Here is an 18,225-nt window from a genome sequence, read left to right on the forward strand (position 1 = left end):
TTATGCCTGGAGAACCACACCATCAGAGTGACAGAGATTGCATGTGCCAACAGGGTGGGGGTGGGGGTGGGGGCTTACAAGCAGAGTTTACCGTATTGATCTGATACATCTTTATCTGTTGACTGATACCAGCGCCTCCCGTCCCCTGATAGCATTAAATTAACCTAGCAAGTGAGCACGGAGAAGCTGCAAGTATCAGCTGGCCTCAGGCACAGATCTGCAGTCAGCTTACTGACTGTAGATCAGTGTCACAGCAGCACCCTCAGAGGGGAAGGTAGCCTGCATGAAATAAGCCCTCTGAGCTTTTCAGTAAGACAGAGAGGTTTAAAATTTATCCCTTGGACTATAAAATGAGAGTTCTTGTCTTCCTCCGGAGAAAGGTGTATAGCAGGTTATATATTGACTTTGAAAACAGGTCTCACTTATATGACACAGACAAAGTGACAGACAGTGGTTTTACAGTCTTTCTTTAGATGGGGTCACGTTTTAAAGCACTTTATTGATAACTAATGTGACAAATGAAATATAAACAATTTGCACAGCTGTTAATTTGCACAGTGAAAGCTGCTTTGTCTTGTAAGTTGAATAAGTGAAGCTATGCCCTCTTCTGAAAACTCTCCCTAAATTATTTATTTATTCCCTAAATTTGTAAAGAGGCAACAAGCTAGCTGATGCTAAGCTAAAGTTAATAGCCTCCTGGTTCTACCTAGCACAAATACATGAGAGTGGTATCCATCTTCTCATCTAATTTGATTGCCCCAGTGATTTTCTGATTCATTTATATGTGTGTATCTGTTTTTTGGGGCAAAAACTCTCTTTTCCTTTAGCAGAACGATTTTATTTTAACTTCATTTCCTCCCATCACCATTTTGAAACAAAAGGAACAAGTCAATATGCTAGATTTTAAATCAAAAACCTTTTTAAAGATCTACAAATAAGATAAGAATTGACATTTTGTTGGACGTGTCCTCTGATTAGGGCATGAAGGGGTTAGGATATGTTCTGCTGTCCGATAATGTGGTCTAGAACAAATTTGACTTCCCTTATTACGACAATCTCTCTGTCTCTCTCAGTGTACAATGACACAATGGGCCCCTCCTCTCTCATCCAGCGGTGCGTAACCTCAATGAGCTTGAGGATAATCCCAGTATTCTGCACACTCAGGGATAAACTCTGGTTAAATTTAACTCACTAATCCATGAGAACCCAGAAGTGCGCGCACACACACACACACACACACACACACACACACACTGACAAAACTTGTTTCACTATCCCCATGGGGTCCACCCATCGACATAATTTGTCCATTGTCCCTTACCCAAACCTCAACCATCACAACTGAGTGCCCATCCCTCACCTTAACCCTCAAGCAGTCTCTACCCGGGGGGACTTCAATTTTTGTCCCCACAGTGACACATGTCCCCATAGGATTGGCGTGTATTCAGGCTACAGTCCCCCACCAGGATATAAAAACAAGCCCAGAGAGAGCACACAGCGAGATCCAATATCCAGTATATGAGTCTCTCGACTTCTTCTCTTCAACAATGAAAGGATTACATGCTGCACAAATGTAACAGTGTGCTTAACAGTCTTCATAGAAACTGTTGCCTGTGCCAATATTGCAATCAACACATTAAATATGCCGATTAGTGTCTTTGCATGTTGGTACTCGAGCCTCCCCATACATACTGGAACGAATGTATTAACTTGCATAATTGAAGTAAGAACTGTCTATTTCTGTCCATGCAGAGGATATATGAGTGGATAGTTCAAATAACATGTACATTAGTGGGCTTCTGGGTATTTTGAATGTATAATGTAAATACTGAAGTTAAAAAAAACATTAACATTAAACATTTAATCTCCTGGTGAGGCCAGTTCTGTACTTTAAACTGCAACAAATCTTCTTATGAAAACTTAGATTTGGTGACTAAGAGACTCATACCATTATTTTGGTATTTCCAGTTGTGCTCAAAACCCCTATGTGACTAATATTTGGGATCCTTCTGTTTGTGATTTGTGCCTTTTATCTCTCAGGAAATCAAATCTGTCTTTAAAGATGAACTCAACACATAAAGGTCAAGTTAAGTTCTGAGTATGACTCAGCATATGAAAACATCCCCCTGTGGCTCTGAAGGAGGCCCCCAATGTCCCCAAAGAATATAACCCAGATGATGTTAAAGAGGTTATCGCAGCTTTGAATGGAAACTAAATATCTGTAACGGGAAGTCTATGTTCCAAACTTCGCATAAAGATGGAACTAGTTGAATTATGGGAAATTTGGGATCTAGTTTTTTTTATGCTTGACACATGCTAAAGACATTTCATCCTCTTCTTTCTTCCATTTTGACCATTTTTAACCACAACAGCAGTGCGGACAGTCAGTTGGTTCAAACTAAAGTATCTCAACAACTATTGAATGAATTTCTATGACATTTTGTTCAGACATTAATTGTCCCAAGAGGAGGCATCCTGATGACTTTGTGGATCCAATGATTTTAGCCCCACTATGAATCTAATATTTATGGTTTTGAGTGAATTTTTTCTGTTACATACTCTTGGGTGGACTGTCAGAAAGTTCGGTCCACACGTTGTCTCTGAGCCAAACAGAAGCACAGTCTTTTCAAAAATATTTAAAAATACCCTACATCCTGTTCATAGTCCAAATGACTCATCCTTTGCCCACAACCACACAACATTACCCAGTGTCCCTTGCTCACCTGTACAATCTCCAGCATCTCCTCGCGGCTGATGTACCCATTTCCGTCCAGGTCGTACATGCTGAAGGCCCATTTCAGCTTCTGCTCCAGCTTGCCCCGTGACGTCACGCTCAAAGCGATGATGAACTCCCGGAAGTCTATCGTCCCGTCACCGTTGGTGTCAAAGGTTCGGAAGACGTGCTCGGCGAACTTGGAGGCGTCACCATAGGGGAAGAAATTGGCGTAAATCTTCTTGAACTCCTCCACATTCAGGGTTCCACTGGGGCAGTCCTTCAAGAAACCCTGAGGAAAAGAGAAGAGATGATATGAGGCAAGACAAGGGTGACAGTAATTCCTTTAATGCTCTCTTTCAGTCTCCGGGACAATACAAGACAATTTTTACATCAGCAGACACTCCTATTATAACTGACAGATAAAGCATTTTCAATCAGGAATCAAATTTCTGTAACAAAACTTTGACCGGTAAATGTTTCATTCATGTAATGATCCATTCTGAACAGACTGAAGCAGTGCTTTTTCAAAAGGAGCTTAGTCTTGGATAGTTGAAAGCAGTTCTATCTTCTTTTGAAGGAGACACATTTGATAAAGCAGCATTGTGCCTGAGAAAAAAAGGGAGGTAAAAGTCATGTCAGTCATGGTCTTTGTTCGGCAGCAATGTACCACTTTTTTTTATTTTTACAAAGGCCGTTAAGATAGAGGCAGCGAGGTGACAAAGTCATTGTCCTGATTTTAAGACTGGAATTACTTTTTGATCATCATTTTAAATATTCTCATGGGTGAAGGTGGAGAGGCAACATGGCTCTAATAGAAAATTAATTCTCAGTGTTTTTGACATTTCACTACTGTTAGTGTGGCTTTCTGACTCGAAGCTCAGACTTATTGCCAATAAATCCCAAAAAAAGACAAGCTGGATTTATTCTCCAAGACCTCGGGCACCTTAACATCCATGTGGAGCATGCCATACATCTCCACCATCCAGGAGCTGTTAATCCACTGAGAGCAAACACCATTGTGACCATTGTCAGTGTGAGGGGACCCGGGGTCAAGGGGGCTTAAGTCACAGTTCAGGCAGGTGACGGTGTAAACATGTACAGCTCTTATTCAGGACGGCTCGCACAGCTGTTCCGTAGGTCTAATCCATGCATAAAGCCATATAGCCATTACACAAACACACACCCACGAAAACAAGACGAGATAATTCATTCGGTCAGTCCACTGTGGCACTTCATCACGCCAAGATCTAATCCGGTCCCCCCGAGTGGATTAACGGACTGGGTGGTGCTCTGCCTTGAACGGAGACAAATGTCATATTGAAGGCAGCTGTCGCTATCACTAATTGCTGATAAAACGTGACTTTACTGAGGAAGGACGGCTCTGACAGATTTATTTTTATCTAGGGTCACTGTGCTATGCTTATTTCTCAGACAGTTGTAAATGACTTATCACAGTTTACAATGTTGTTTTGTACTTGCGTTATGCTATGACGGAGTTTTCAGTTGTTACTAAGTGTTGATCTGTGTTGACAAAAGTGTTGACTAAAGATTTTTGTAGCTCACCCATGACTGAAGTGTTAAATTAATTCTGACAGGTGTAAATCTGTAACAACAGTAGTACACATTTGACTTTAAACACAGACATTATCCACTAAAAATCTCAATAAATTTAGTTTCTTGGCCTGTGAACGATCACCGTTACCTGATAGAACTGATTGATACACACTGACACAATGACAGAAGTATTCAAACCAGAGCTGAGTCAGACGTTAATAACTAACTGTGTTTTCAGAGGTCTGATGTAATTGAGGTGTTGAAATAACTTCATTTCAGAAAGTGTCAGTAATCAATATTTTTATACTTACAATGGATTAAATGTCCATGTCCTAGTGACAAACCCAACTATCACCCAACTGTGTGCCCTCAGCTCCAAGGAGCTTGTTAGCCTGTTTTAGCTCATTGTTTTGTTTTTACGGCCCACAACTAGTGCAGCATCAAATGTAAATAATTAACTAGTTTTTTATTTTATTTTGTAGCAGCAGTAGTAGAACCATTTCTACATTTTGGTGCCACTCAAAGAGTGTGTGTTTACGTACCTTATACCACTCCTGCAGCTCATGGTCGGAGAACTCGGTATTCTCTCGTAGGTCCTGCAGCATCTCAGGCCGCAGCTTGCTGTTCTGTTTCCCCATGGTAACGGGACAGGGCTCTCAGTTTCCTTGACAACAACAGCAGCTATAGCTCTAGCCAGGCCGCTTTTCACACCTGTCAGTCAGAGATAACGAAAACAGGAGGTCAGCAACAATTAAGCAGAGAGAGGAGGAGGAGGAGGAGGAACTCTGGAACAGAAAACAGATTGGTCAGCAAACACCAGCACGTCACTGGAGCCACACAGCAACAGATATGAAGAATTAGACAGTAGGAAATATCAAGAATAGACACAGGTGACTCTCAGCTACAGTTCTATCTATAGACAGAACTGAGTTCGTGGGAGTTAAATCATCAAGTAAACAATGGAAAAGTAACATAAAACTATTCCTTACAAGAAATGGACAAATTGACGGCATGACTTTGTCCGCTCACTCAATGACTTTCTGCCTCTTTTTTAATGAAATCAAAGTGAGCCCTGTCACAGCATTGTGGCCCAGTCCCCTTGACACGAGATGTTATGCAACTCAGCGCGTTTCTAAACTGCTGCGTTACATTTGCAAAACATTAAATAATCTCGAATGCACCCCTGTTACGTCAAACGCTAGCCCACTGATCACATTCATGGGGTTTATCTGGCCAGCTGTGTGTTTGTGTGTCATATCAGCAGTGTGGCATGAGTGTGTGTGTGTGTGTGTGTGTGTGTGTGTGTGTGTGTGTGTGTGGTGTGTGTGTGTGTGTGTGTGTGCGTGTGTGTGTGTGTGTGTCCAGATCTCCTAATCTTCATCTCGGCTCAAACTGCCTGACGAAACACGATTTCAGTGATGCAACTATATACTGAAACAGTTACTAGGAAACCACTTTTTTTTTAACCTTGAAATTCCATTAATTTACTCATCAATAGTGATGTCATTAATCTATTTTTAATTATTTAATTATCAAATTGTAATATAAGACGCTATTTTTAAAGGAAAAGTTGCTTTATTTACTTTCTGGCAGAGAATTAAATGAGAAGATCGATAAGACTCGCATATGATGATGAATACGAGGCTACAGCCAGCACCCTGTTAGCTTAGCTTAGCATAAAGACTGGGAACAGAGGGAAAGAGTTAGCCCGTCCAAACAATTCATACGATTCATACTGCTGTACACTATTACTAATATATGCTGATATGACACTGTTAATATGTACTGCACCAGCTGTGAGTAAAAAAGAGGAATTTGTGCTTGTTAACTTTGCTACCTTGTACTAGACGGCTAATTATCCCGTGTACAACCATCAAAGTGTTTACTTCTGGTGTCTGTGAATGGTGATTTAAATTACTGTATCACTGCGGCTGGAACACCACCGGTGAGACTTGTCTGACCCTCCTGACCTCCAATCTCTCCTCAGTCATGCTGGGTAATTACGCAACTTTTTGTGTGAAAGTGTGTGTGTGTGTGTGTGTGTGTGTGAGGGAAAGTGAGAACAAGCACAGGCGGGTTTGTGTTTATATTAACTTGAAGTCAAAGTGTGTGTGTGTGTGTGTGTGTGTGATGCATATGAGGTGGACGGCGTGGGTGCAGGTGTTTATCGCTGCCTGGTGAGAGCTTCACGTACACACACGGTCAAAACCCATACGCCCAGTGGTCTCTTTACTCAGCTAATAAAATTAAGCTCCTCATCCTGAAGTCATTAGAGCGAATGCTTGTACACTGACAGTAATGCTTGCAGCCTATTCCCAAGCTACTGAAGGGAGAAGTGTAGCCATCAATTATGATTTCCTCCTTTCTGTTTGGGGACTGGTGAATGCTGCACACACCGAGGATTAGGAAACAATACAATGGCCCTTTGCCACCTGGAAAAAAAAACAGCTTGTATCCAAGGTATAATTCGCTAGACTGCATTTCCACCATTCAAAGTCTAAAATTTCCCCCAAAACACAATAAAATGTCATTTCCTATCATAACATTTCTGTCCTGTTAAAATAACAGTACACATCCCATTACATTTACTGCAATAATTTTATGACAGATGCGTGCTTTTTTGTGACATTTTGAAAATTAGACCTATTAGTCATAAGGTTTCCTCTTAATATAGCCATCAGTTGTTTCTCTATTTTTTCAATTCAAATACCTCTAAGCCATCCAGCTTAGTGGGTCAATCTTAAGCCATATACACAATCTAAAGACAAAGACAGACAGTAATTGAGTGGCGTCTGCTGTGCTGAAAGCCACATATATGTAAAATCAGAAAGTCTCACTATAAAGAAGTAATTTGTGTGTTTCAGTTGAGCAGGCTGAGAATGGACTGAGTGCACCGCTGCGCCTCAGATGAGCGTTTGGAAAACACACCCATCAGACACGCGCTCATGCACACACTTTTCAGTACCTTTCAGAAATTAATAATAGCCGCCAACGCTGTCCAATTGTCAGGTGGAGAACACAGCCGCAAAACAAACAGGCTGTACCGCTCCGTGTGTGTCAGTGTGTGGGTTGTGGTGGTGGTGGTGGTGGTGGTGGTGGTGGTGTGGTGGTGGTGGTGGTGGGGGGGGGGGGGGGGGGGGGGGGGGGGGGGGGGGGGGGTTGGTCTAAGGAGAACATGGAAGAGGAGACGAGATTTAATTGGGGAGATAAAGATGCTTTAATTACAGCAGCTAATGCTTCCTGATGACACACAGACACAGAGAACAGAGCAGCCTTCACCTTAATTGGCTTGAAGCAAAAGTGAACAAAGTAAGTGAATAAAAAGAAAAGTATTTCAACCACAAACAAAGTACACTGTATGAATGGGACTACTGACACATGTATGATGATAAGAGCACATTAAAGCAATCAGACTGAGAAACATTTCTAGACACTGTGCTTTATTAGTTAAATGTGCTTTGAATTACTGCTGGAAGACGACGTTTTATCCTAAAAGGCAGAAACTAATGCAGAGGAAGTGAAAATGAATCCCCTCATTGGGACCACATATAAAAAAACATCACAAAACTATTGCAGTGACACCTAACGCATCATCGCTGATTTTACTTGTTAGCCGCCTTTTTCAGTTGTTAAATACAAAAACAATCTCTATCAAATAGGCTTAATGTTTTCTCTGAGGTCATATTATGTAATTGACACAAAAAAGTACTAGCTAGTTTACATGTCAACAGATTCAGCTACATGACAACTGACCAAATGCCATCCACTGATGATAACCATGTGATGTGTTTGAAAGCTACATTTCCAATGTCAAGAATGAATTTCTTTTCCAATCCAGATTATGACAGTACAAGTTCTCAGGCGTCTTTCTACATTTTCTCAGTCGATGAACTACCGTATTACTACGCACAAGCGCACTTAAGATCGCAGATCAGCTGTTTGAGTCAAAAGAGCTATGTGTAAGTGCGCTTGTGCAGATGAATACGGTAGTTCAGGTGTTGAGGAAATGTAGTTCGAAAAGAAAGGGCTGTTTGACGGCAAGATAAAGTGGTGAAAATATCTAAATTAAAGCATACCCTTTTTTTTTTTTTTTTTTTTTTAAAGTGGCTGAAACACGTTTTTTTTCCTACCCCTAGCAAGCTAGCCAAATTAGCCAAAAGTAATATGAACAGCCAATGCTACTGCAACCTCAGTATACAGCTACATAACAACATGAAATATCTTGCTAGTTAGTTTTACAAACTAGATGCAGAACTGACCAGAACATACAATGAAAATAGCTGTTATATCCATGTCTGTTCAGTGTCTTCACAGCTGGCTGCTATGGGCTACAGAAATCCAACATGGCTGCCAGAGGAGACGTTGCATCCTCTCTACAGGTTCAACAAAGCCCTTAGAGACGGACTGACAGAAAGTGACAGACAGGCTGCCAGTGGTCTCTACAGACGCTCAACAAAATCCTATTCATCTTTTCACTGTAGTCACCACTCTCCCCCTCCCTTCTCCCTATGTTTTTTCTTTTTCTTCCTCCAACGCAGCTTTGACCTGTGAAAGCTCACTGCATGCCTCCCTGTTGGTCTGAGAATCACAGCATCGTAAAAATGCTACTGTTCTCACCAGCCACAGTTGTTTTAATCCCTTGCGGCCCCCAAAAACCCAAACCCTGCTTCCAATCCCTTCAAACTATCCCTTTATCGTTCATCCCTCCATCCTCCTGAGCCATAAAACACTAATCCATCTCCACAGTCTAAGTGCCCAGTGCTTGTTAGTTGTTGTTGTCCAGCCCCATCGTAAGTCGACGTGCGCGCACGCACGCACACACACACACACACACACACACACACACACACACACACACACACACACACACACACACACACACACACACACACACACACACACAGACTCTGCCCCATGAACATCTGTTCCAGAGCTACTAAGCGGGTCACCAACCTCTGGGCTGATGATCCTTGCACAGAGGAGCAGAGGAGGAGAGAAAGACAGAGAGGAGAGAGACAAAGACATGCAGACAAATGATGTAACACCACAGAGAGGAGCGGGAGCTAAGGTGAGAGAAAATCAGATCCAAGGACAAGAGGTGCTTCCAGCGGAAAATTATGTTATTAGGTGGTTGAAAGTCTTTCGGGAGGGCGAGGCCTAGAGAATATCTTTCTGAGTATCTACTAGCCCCAGTTTGTACCTCTTATGTATTATCATCCCATTTGAGCCATAGAACAACTGTAAGAGAGCATTTTTCTGAGAGATGAATCACAAACAGTCCTTTAAAAACCCAGGTCCTGTTTCAAAGTTGTGCCTGAATGTCCTTGATCCAAAGAGAGATGATGCCAGGGGGCAGTGTTGGGCTTTAGTAGTGTTAGGGGTTGCGATTTGAAATTCATTAATAACAATACAGTTTTCTAATTGAAATAACACTTTGTTGCTCTTAGTGGATTGTGTGATTGATTGTGGGTTGATATCGATTTCATCTGTATCAAATGGATATACAGTGCTGTTAGCTTGTTGCAGGTCGACCAAAAGAGGAGAAAATCTGTCTTCTGGCAACTTAAAGATGTTTTTTTTTTATCTTGTTAACACATCTATATGGTGTATTTTATATAATACACGACATATCATGAGCAAAATAATCAGTCAACACCGTGACTCTGTATTTCCACCTTGGAACTGCAGTGAAAACAGATTCAGACAGCCAGGGTTTCATACATCAAATAACATGAGGAACCAATCCCATCAACCTGCAGAGTCTTGCAGAGAGGAGTGGGGCGAACATGAACCTGAAACCTTGCCAGTACAGAGAGCGAGAGTTTGCATTAGCACAGCCACAAACACTGTGTCAGCAAATACCAGTTACAAGCTAACAAAATAAACAAATGACTATGCTAATCTTTGTGATACATCTTGTAGTCGCTGATTTTGGTCAGAACAGACTCCTCATCTGAGTCTGGGTCTGACTGACCGCTCTAACCATCTTGATACTCTCTGCTCTTTCAACTGTCAACCGAGCGCAAGCAGCAGCGGTGGGCGGCGCACAAGGCCCGATCCAGATTTCTTGATGAGGAATTAAGAGTAGATGTGCTTCCAGGCCCAGAGAATTTTTGCATAGTTTAAAAACATGCCTGAAGAGGAACTTTATGTTGTGCCTTTTACGATGTTGATACAGCTCTTTTCAAAATAAAATCTGGTCACAGAGAAGTGGAAACATCATAATGAATAAAAAAATGGATTAAAAAAAACACTAAAATACAGCCATAGTAAAATCAACACAAGAAATATGCACAAAGCAAGTGAGTGAGTGTGTTTTGTTAAACTCTAGGTAGCCAGACTTTATCTCTCAGTAAACAGATGTCTGGGTCTGGATGTAATGATAGTAAGTAAGAGCTAAGAATCTACATGGTGCAAACTTTAAGATAAACCCCTCGAAGCCTGATTGTGATTTTGTCATTCAGGCTGCCAGTAGTTGATATTCTGTGCCAACATTGGAATTGGATTTTTTTATGAGGCCATTTTATTGCCCAGAAACCCTTCAGAAGCACCTTACAGCACATCAGTGGACACTAAAAGTAATTTAATTCCTGGAGTTGCTTTAGCTTCTCCTTAAGGAGGATTGAAGCTGGTTTCACTGCAGATTTTACAGACTGTTGAGTAAAAGCCTCTCACACCAGGCTGGAATGACTTCTCCCTGCAGCCATGTGAAATGAAAAAAAATATTAAAAGCATATTGACTTGCTGTGGTCAGGGAGGTACCGCCATCATCAAAGAGGCCGATGACACTTGCTGGCCAATATCAGGTTTTTAATAAAGGGCCTGTTAAAGCTCATCAGCCCAACTTTACTTGTAATAAAGTGAAAGAGACAGAAAGCGGTGGAGGACAGATTGAGATGGAGGGAGGGAAATGGGAAACGAGGCAGGAGGAAGTGAGAGAGCGTTAGAGGAGAAAAGATAATTCCAACGTCCAGTTTAACAGACTTTTTCCTCTCGTCTGTTTAATGTGCTTATAAGACGAGAAAATGCCGCCTTCATATTGCCTGCCAACAGCTCGGTCATTAGGGAGGAGGAGGGATGGAGAGATGGAGAAAAAAGGAAAGAGAGAAGCCTGGAGAGAAGGAAGATAGACCACGGTGGAGGGAGGGGGGGTGTTGAAGTGGTATGCGGCACTAGAATAAAGCACATGGAGCTGGTGCCATGTGAAAAAAAAATGGCAGATCAAAAAAACTGACAGGCATCATTGATTTTTTTTTTCTTCTTCACTCGAGTGCTTTCAGTCTCCCGTTGTGTCTTCTCAAAGCGCAGCAATTTGAGAGGCCACCTGAGACGCCAGGCGGCTTATACCGTTCATCCATATTTCTTTTCTTTCTCCCCCCTCCTCCCCTGCTCTTCATGTTTTTATCTTCCTTGCAATTTCCCATAATTTCTGCCCAGCAATTCACTTTTCTTCTCCTGGAAATCCCATTCTGATGACCTATCACTTCTCTGTCGCACGCTGGAGAGAAGTGATAGCCCTGCATTGTCTGCTTCTCTCTCTCTCTCTCAGACTGTACTCATTTACAATGTGCAGTTCTTATTTCTTCCTCTTCCTTGTCACTTATGACGGTGATGGCTTTAAGTGCTCATGTTGCAGATGCTGTGTGATGTGTATTGTGTGATGTGAAAACATGGTGATGTGGTAAATGTGGTACTTAAGTTCTGAGACATGATGTTTCTGAAAAACTTTCTGTGCATGTCCATTCAGGGACCAGCAGATAGCTCGGATACTGTCAAGCTGAGTGTTGCCTGGAGACCAGCGATCTTTTTCGAGCTTATTGTTTGGTCCTGTCCTGTTCATCATCAGTAATATCATCCACTGGCATGGTCTCCTCCATCCTGGCCCACTGGATCAATACAATTAAATCATGGATGCAAGCCAACTAAAGCAATTATTTCATAATCCATTAATCTGCCGATGATTCTTGATTAATCAATTAATCATAAGGGCAATAAAAAGTCAACAGTGAACACAGTGAAAAATGTCCATCACAAGTTCCTGGACCAGTCCAGTCAACTATGGCTGTCGCAATAACCGCAATACTGTAATATCACTATAGACAAGTGAAATGCGACTTTTCAATTTCAAGATTTAGCAACAAGAACACACTAACAACTAACAGAGTTTACATATGTAGGAAACAGGTAAAAAACAATGATTAGATGATCAGGTGCTGAAGCCTCCTGCTCTCTGCAGCTGAGCCTCGGGCGCTGTTGAGTCATCCTGAATCATCGCAGGGGAAGTTTCTTCACCGCCACAGTCCCAGTCAATTATTGTTGATCAACTACACAATTAATTAACTACTTGTTTCAGCTCTAAAGCTAACTTTCTCAAACGAAGCTGTGACAAATCTGACATAATCATCACAGGCCTCAAAGCTCTGCTCCATCTTGGAGTGGACTTTGACCATGGCCTCTCATTTGAACACAAAGCAGATCTTATCGCCGAAAAGTGGTTTCTTCCATTCGATAACCTGTCAAGGTATTAACAGTGGACTAAACCTCGATTAACTTATTTTGACCAGATGGGGCAATATAAACATTGTGGAGTTGGGTTCTACATGGTTTTAGCTCTATTTTGTTCTCCACCAACACCTGAAAAAAATATCTGGATCTTAAGCTGCCAAATGCTAAATGCTGCTACACTATGATCACCAGCTAGTTGCTAACTTTTTCTGTCTCTTGTTGCTGGGCAGGCAGTGTAAAGTTGGTCTAGCAGAGCCTTTTGCTGGAAACATTTGCTTGCTTTGTCATAAAAAAACAATGCTGATGAGAGTCAACCAAAACAGTAAAGATGCAGGATGAAAAAGCAAAATAATCAGCTGCTAAAATGCTCTGTAAAGCTGTGGTCCTTTTCCCATCAACCCTGGTCTTCCACCTTTCTACCCCACTTGCTCCACTTAGTGCCCTTACTGCCACTGTTAGTCTGCGAGAGGCTGCTGATCAATGCAAATCAATTCAAGTCTCAAAATTCACGTGTTTCCATCTTCAGAGACAGTGAGAAAAAAATAGACAGTGAGGAGTTGCTGAAGGAAAAGACGTTAATGGAGTGGTTAAAAATAAGAATGAGGCCTGGTCCTCAGTGTGGAGCTCTCTCTCTCTCTCTTTCTCTCTCTCTCCCAGCCTGCTGCACTCACAGAGTTTTCAGAGCATGTCCAAATTCCGATAATAACTCTTTGTCAAAGAGGGAGCGTATTCACACATGGATGCACACACACCTTATAGCACCAGCGTAGTGCGATGCAAAAATCTTCCTATTTCATTTATATGACTAATGTATAAAGCGTACGTGATGATTTAGGAGAGAGGAGGAAAGAGGAGGATGTGATGAAGTAACACAGTAAGGTCACATAAGTGCAGAAGGTTTCAAAGGCTTATGTAGTATCCACTTCATAGGGAGGATGAGAGACAGACAGAAAAACAAAGAGACAGACAGACAGACAGACAGACAGACAGACAGAAGGGAGAGTTGGGGTAAATCAGTCTTTTGTGAGATAAAGTGTGGTGAGATAACTACTAATGGGAAAATAAATGTGGTGAGAGCATAATCTTTTTTATAGTGTTAACACGACCAGTACTCTTCCTCAAAATTACCTCTTACCTTGACCCTAACCATTAGTTACCACCTAACCAATCAAACCGGCGAACGCAACGATCATTAGCCAATCAGAGGCAGTGTAGGGCGGGTCGTGTTCAATGTTTACTTCCGTAGCGTCGATAGCTAATCGAAAGATAAAGTCACAGCGGTGGAAAAACGTATTACAGATTTCTTTCGGCAAACCATCGGCTAAAGGGAGCACAGGTGAAGACCAGCCTTCCCAGGAGAGCAGCTACATCGGCACATCGTTGTCGTTTGGTTGTAATTTTTCCTCGGGAGACGGAGACTGCCACGGCACCCGGGAGTATCACCGTTAGCACCGCCATCATTGAGGAGCCCGCCGCTAACAGGTGTCAAGCTAGCACTGACCTGGCGTCACTGGAGGAGCCTCTCCAGCCAAAGACAGTTTTAGCATTTACAACAACTTGGTTAGCTAAATGGAAGTGACTTCATCACGTGGCGGTTTGTGTGTTTTTGTTTGCTTGAAGATGCAGCAGAGGGAAACCAGTTGATTTGGTGCCTCTTCACCTTCCCGAGGAGCTGGACCCAGGGCCGGCCGGATCTCCAGCTCAAAATGCCGGGCGATGTCACCGGAGAGTCTCTATCACGGTTCAAGTTGAAGCCGCATGTCGATCCAAGCTCCATCCACAAACAAGAGCTCTTTTTTACAGAAGCTGAAAAAACTCATAGTTATGCCTGTGCCTGCTCATCTCTGTGGCCTGATCCGAGCGGACCTTCTCCACCTTGCATCGCGTTGAAACATGGCTACACCATGACCCAGAAGAAACTCACCTCTCCCTGATGCATGTCCACACTGACATTTTGAATTAATTGGACATCCGCGCCCTTATGACAGACTTCATTTCCACAACACCTGAGCGCGAGGTCACATTTGGATCATTCCTGGAGCACCTGACACCTGCAGCTCAAGGTAAGTTATTTGTTTTAAACTGCCGCCGAGCAGTTTAATATTCATTGGTCAATTACTTTTAACATCACACTCATATACCTAAGGGAAAATGTGCGTATTTCGGATATGTTCTTGTGCGCAACGAGCTTTTGGACCTGTGAGTTACAATCGAGGCATAGTATTGTAAGCTGCCGCCGAGCAGTTTAATATTCAGTTGTCAGTTACTTTGGACATCACACTGATTTACCTACCTTTGATATTAAGATATGTTCTTGTGCGCAATGGGCTTTTGGACCTGTGTATTGCAATGTTGTGGCATTATTGTGAGCTATTATTGTGCAATAGCATTTTACTGCGTTTGTTTTATAGACCTGGCTGCTGCTGTTATTGTTACTGCTGCTGCTTCTTTGGTCTGTGTTGTAGTAGTATTGCTGTACGCCTTTGTTGTATTTGTATGGGTTGTATTGTAAGGGTTGGGGTAAAATGCTCCTCCCACCTGTACTTCTGAGATTATTATAATCAAATACAGAGAACTGCAAAAAGGATTCACTATTTTCTATTTTCCCACATATGACCACGTTGAATATTGGATAATTTTGAGTGCACACAGATCAAACATGCTCAACGAGTTAGTCTCTTGTGCATCAGGGCTAGGACTCACTTCCTTCAGGCCCTGCAGCACAACAGCATAGACTTCCTCTCAGGAACTCTGACCTCCATCTAGAAGGAGGCTGGCCTCATTCATAATACGTCCATTTGATGGCAATGCTATTTTCATCTGGGTCACAAAGACAAGAAATAATGTCTTCCATCCAGAGTTAATATTCTAGATAACGTGACTGAAAACTTCCAAGCAGCACGAATGCCTGCACATATCCATTACTTGGATCCTAAGCAAGCAAATACAAATCAATTCGATGCTACTAAATCTGGGACTATTCCAGGAGCCTTAAGTCACGCACGTAAATCTATTCTTACATACACCTCTGTGGAGAATAAGATGGTTTGTGTTAATAGCTTTCTTGGCACTGGACACCTCATTCCTGTTCCTGTTCAACAAGGAGCCATGTGTCTTTTCTTGCCCACATAGAAGCATCTGAATATAGAGTCATCTTAAGACTCAAATCATGTCTTTGGATCACTGCTCTCCAATCATCCAAAGCACACAACTTTCTTTTTCATATCATGTCCAAGGTCAAAAAAAAGAAAAATCTGCTTAGGCTGTTTACTTTTATCCAGAAAAAAATCAAACATGCACAAATATGTCGGTATACAAAAATGAATGCACACATATTCTCTTTATTACTCATATTACTCTTTTCTTGCATTATATAAATATAAACCAGTGGATACCATAGGAGAGAGACGGTATTCATTTATATAATACTTCTCAAGAAGAGGGACTTGTAAGAAGCCTCCTTGCAGCATTTCCTTATGAAATATTTACACTGGGAAGATCATCTTCTCAGTCGGTATCGCAAAATTCACTGTGTAACCAGCACACACTTATCAAGCAGTTCAATCTTGTATTGTAGCTGCTACACTGTTCCCTCTCACTACATGTACGAGATATTATAGCATATAAATGCCGAATTATACTGGACATTTGCATAAAACAATAGCAAATGCACACCATGAATGAAATTAGTTTTGCTGTGCTGGAGACAAAAGCAGTATGCATTCACAACTGCAAAAGTTTAAAGGTCCCATGTTGTATAAAGAGACATTTCCATGTCTTTTTTGATTATAAAGCAGGTCTAGGTTCTAAATTAATACTGTGAAAGTATCAAAGCGCTCAGTCCACAGAGAAATGCACCCAGCCTGTATTCAGAAACTGAGTCTTAAAACAAGCCGTCAGGACTTCTGGAACTTTGTGATGTCACAACAAAGCAGTCACCGCCCTCAGCCATGCCCCAAAGCCAGTCCACCTGGACCCACCATCCAACCTTGCAGGATTTGGTTTCTCTGAGTGTTTTACCTTAATTCAGCTTTATTTTTATTGGATCACTTAGAACAGTCAGCCAATCAGGAGACAGGGTATGAGCCTCCTCTCTTCTGATTGGCTCACCAATCTGTTGTTACTAGAGCTAAAGAGGGAAGCCTGAGAGAGGAGATGTAAAACTACACAGAGATGGTTTTTGGTTCTTAGAAACATAAATATATCTTCTGATGGATATTAAAGTTCAAAGTGTAAATATGGGACCTTTAACACGTTTTTGGTAGCTGGACAGAAAATAGTCAATGTAAACCTTTAGAAGTAGTTCTCTTCTTTACACCAACAATGCTATGCATGCAAATGAATAAAGAGCCCATTGATACAGCAAGATGAGCATTGACAAAGAGAACAGCTATTGTAGGCTTATATTTTTGTTGATTTCAGTCGATGGCTAAGACACAGCAGCTTTGTAAGTTATTGTAAACACAGAAAATTAAGCATTTGCTTCGGTGCTGTGAACACTCTGAGCTGTTGCTCTGAGAAAGACTCGTGCTTGCCAGACATACGGCTCAGGTCAGCACTGCATCTGTCAGTGCAATAACAGCAGGGGAGGGTGCTCGAGCTAGCTTCCCAACTGTAGCGCACCATGTGTTTGTGTGGGAAGGGCCAGGTTCAAGGAGACAACGAGTTGAGTGTCTGCACAGTTGGTGCATCAAAGGGAGTCGAGCTACGACATTTGCTGATTGCACCATATGATAAAGACTAAGAGAGAATACTGGAGGAACAAGAGGGAAAAAAAGAAAGGGAGCAGGTTAAAAAAAGATTAAACAAAACATGGGGAACACTGATGGATAATTAATATCCCTCTCTCTCTTCCTCCCTCCCTCTCCTCCCATCACAGTATCTGCCCCGTGCAGCATCATGACCTTTAGCGACTGTGTAATTCTAGCACAAGGCCTGAGTATAATAATATATGAAAATCCATAGTGTCTGCTGCACACTGAGCAAACAGAAGACAGGAGGCTCAGCTGCTGACAGGCCGAATCGTGGCCCTCCACCCGTACAGCCTATTATATCAGCAGTAGCCTCTCGCTCCCACGGGGGGAGACGCAGCTACAAGTTAGCTTGTCTTCCTCCCGGAGACAACTTGACCTCAGCAGCTGAGCTAGTCACAGTTCGTCTGCAAGGTTCCAGATCTTCAAGAGCACACAGATATTTTTAGACGACAATTGAAGATGTGCACTGCTCTCTCTTCTGAGATAATATGATGCATCATCAGTTAGCTAAGAAAGATATTAATGATCTAATATAAAAATCCTTGCATTTTAAAATGAACACCTACCACAATCATAGCTGTAAGGCTGTAAGGCTGAAGAAATTAAGAGTGGTCACGTTCAATAACCAACCATACAAAGAGCACATCCCTCCTTAATTCAACCCAAACCATAATCTGAATCCTAATACGAAGTTAG

General features: G+C 42.0%; 1 protein-coding gene across 1 annotated transcript in view; it reads right to left on the reverse strand.

The window, feature by feature from the left end:
* Nucleotides 1-18,225, reverse strand: part of LOC130183840 (hippocalcin-like protein 1) — a 40,190-nt gene that overhangs the window by 5,367 nt on the left and 16,598 nt on the right. Inside the window, exons 2-3 of the mRNA XM_056399567.1 lie at nucleotides 4,813-4,981; nucleotides 2,724-3,005 (exon numbers count right to left, since the gene is read on the reverse strand). Coding sequence (XP_056255542.1) covers nucleotides 2,724-3,005; nucleotides 4,813-4,908 — 378 coding nt within the window. The 5' untranslated portion in view covers nucleotides 4,909-4,981. The remainder of the gene's footprint in view (nucleotides 1-2,723; nucleotides 3,006-4,812; nucleotides 4,982-18,225) is intronic.

Source organism: Seriola aureovittata, chromosome 16 (assembly GCF_021018895.1).
Source record: "Seriola aureovittata isolate HTS-2021-v1 ecotype China chromosome 16, ASM2101889v1, whole genome shotgun sequence".
NCBI classification, from domain to species: domain Eukaryota; kingdom Metazoa; phylum Chordata; class Actinopteri; order Carangiformes; family Carangidae; genus Seriola; species Seriola aureovittata.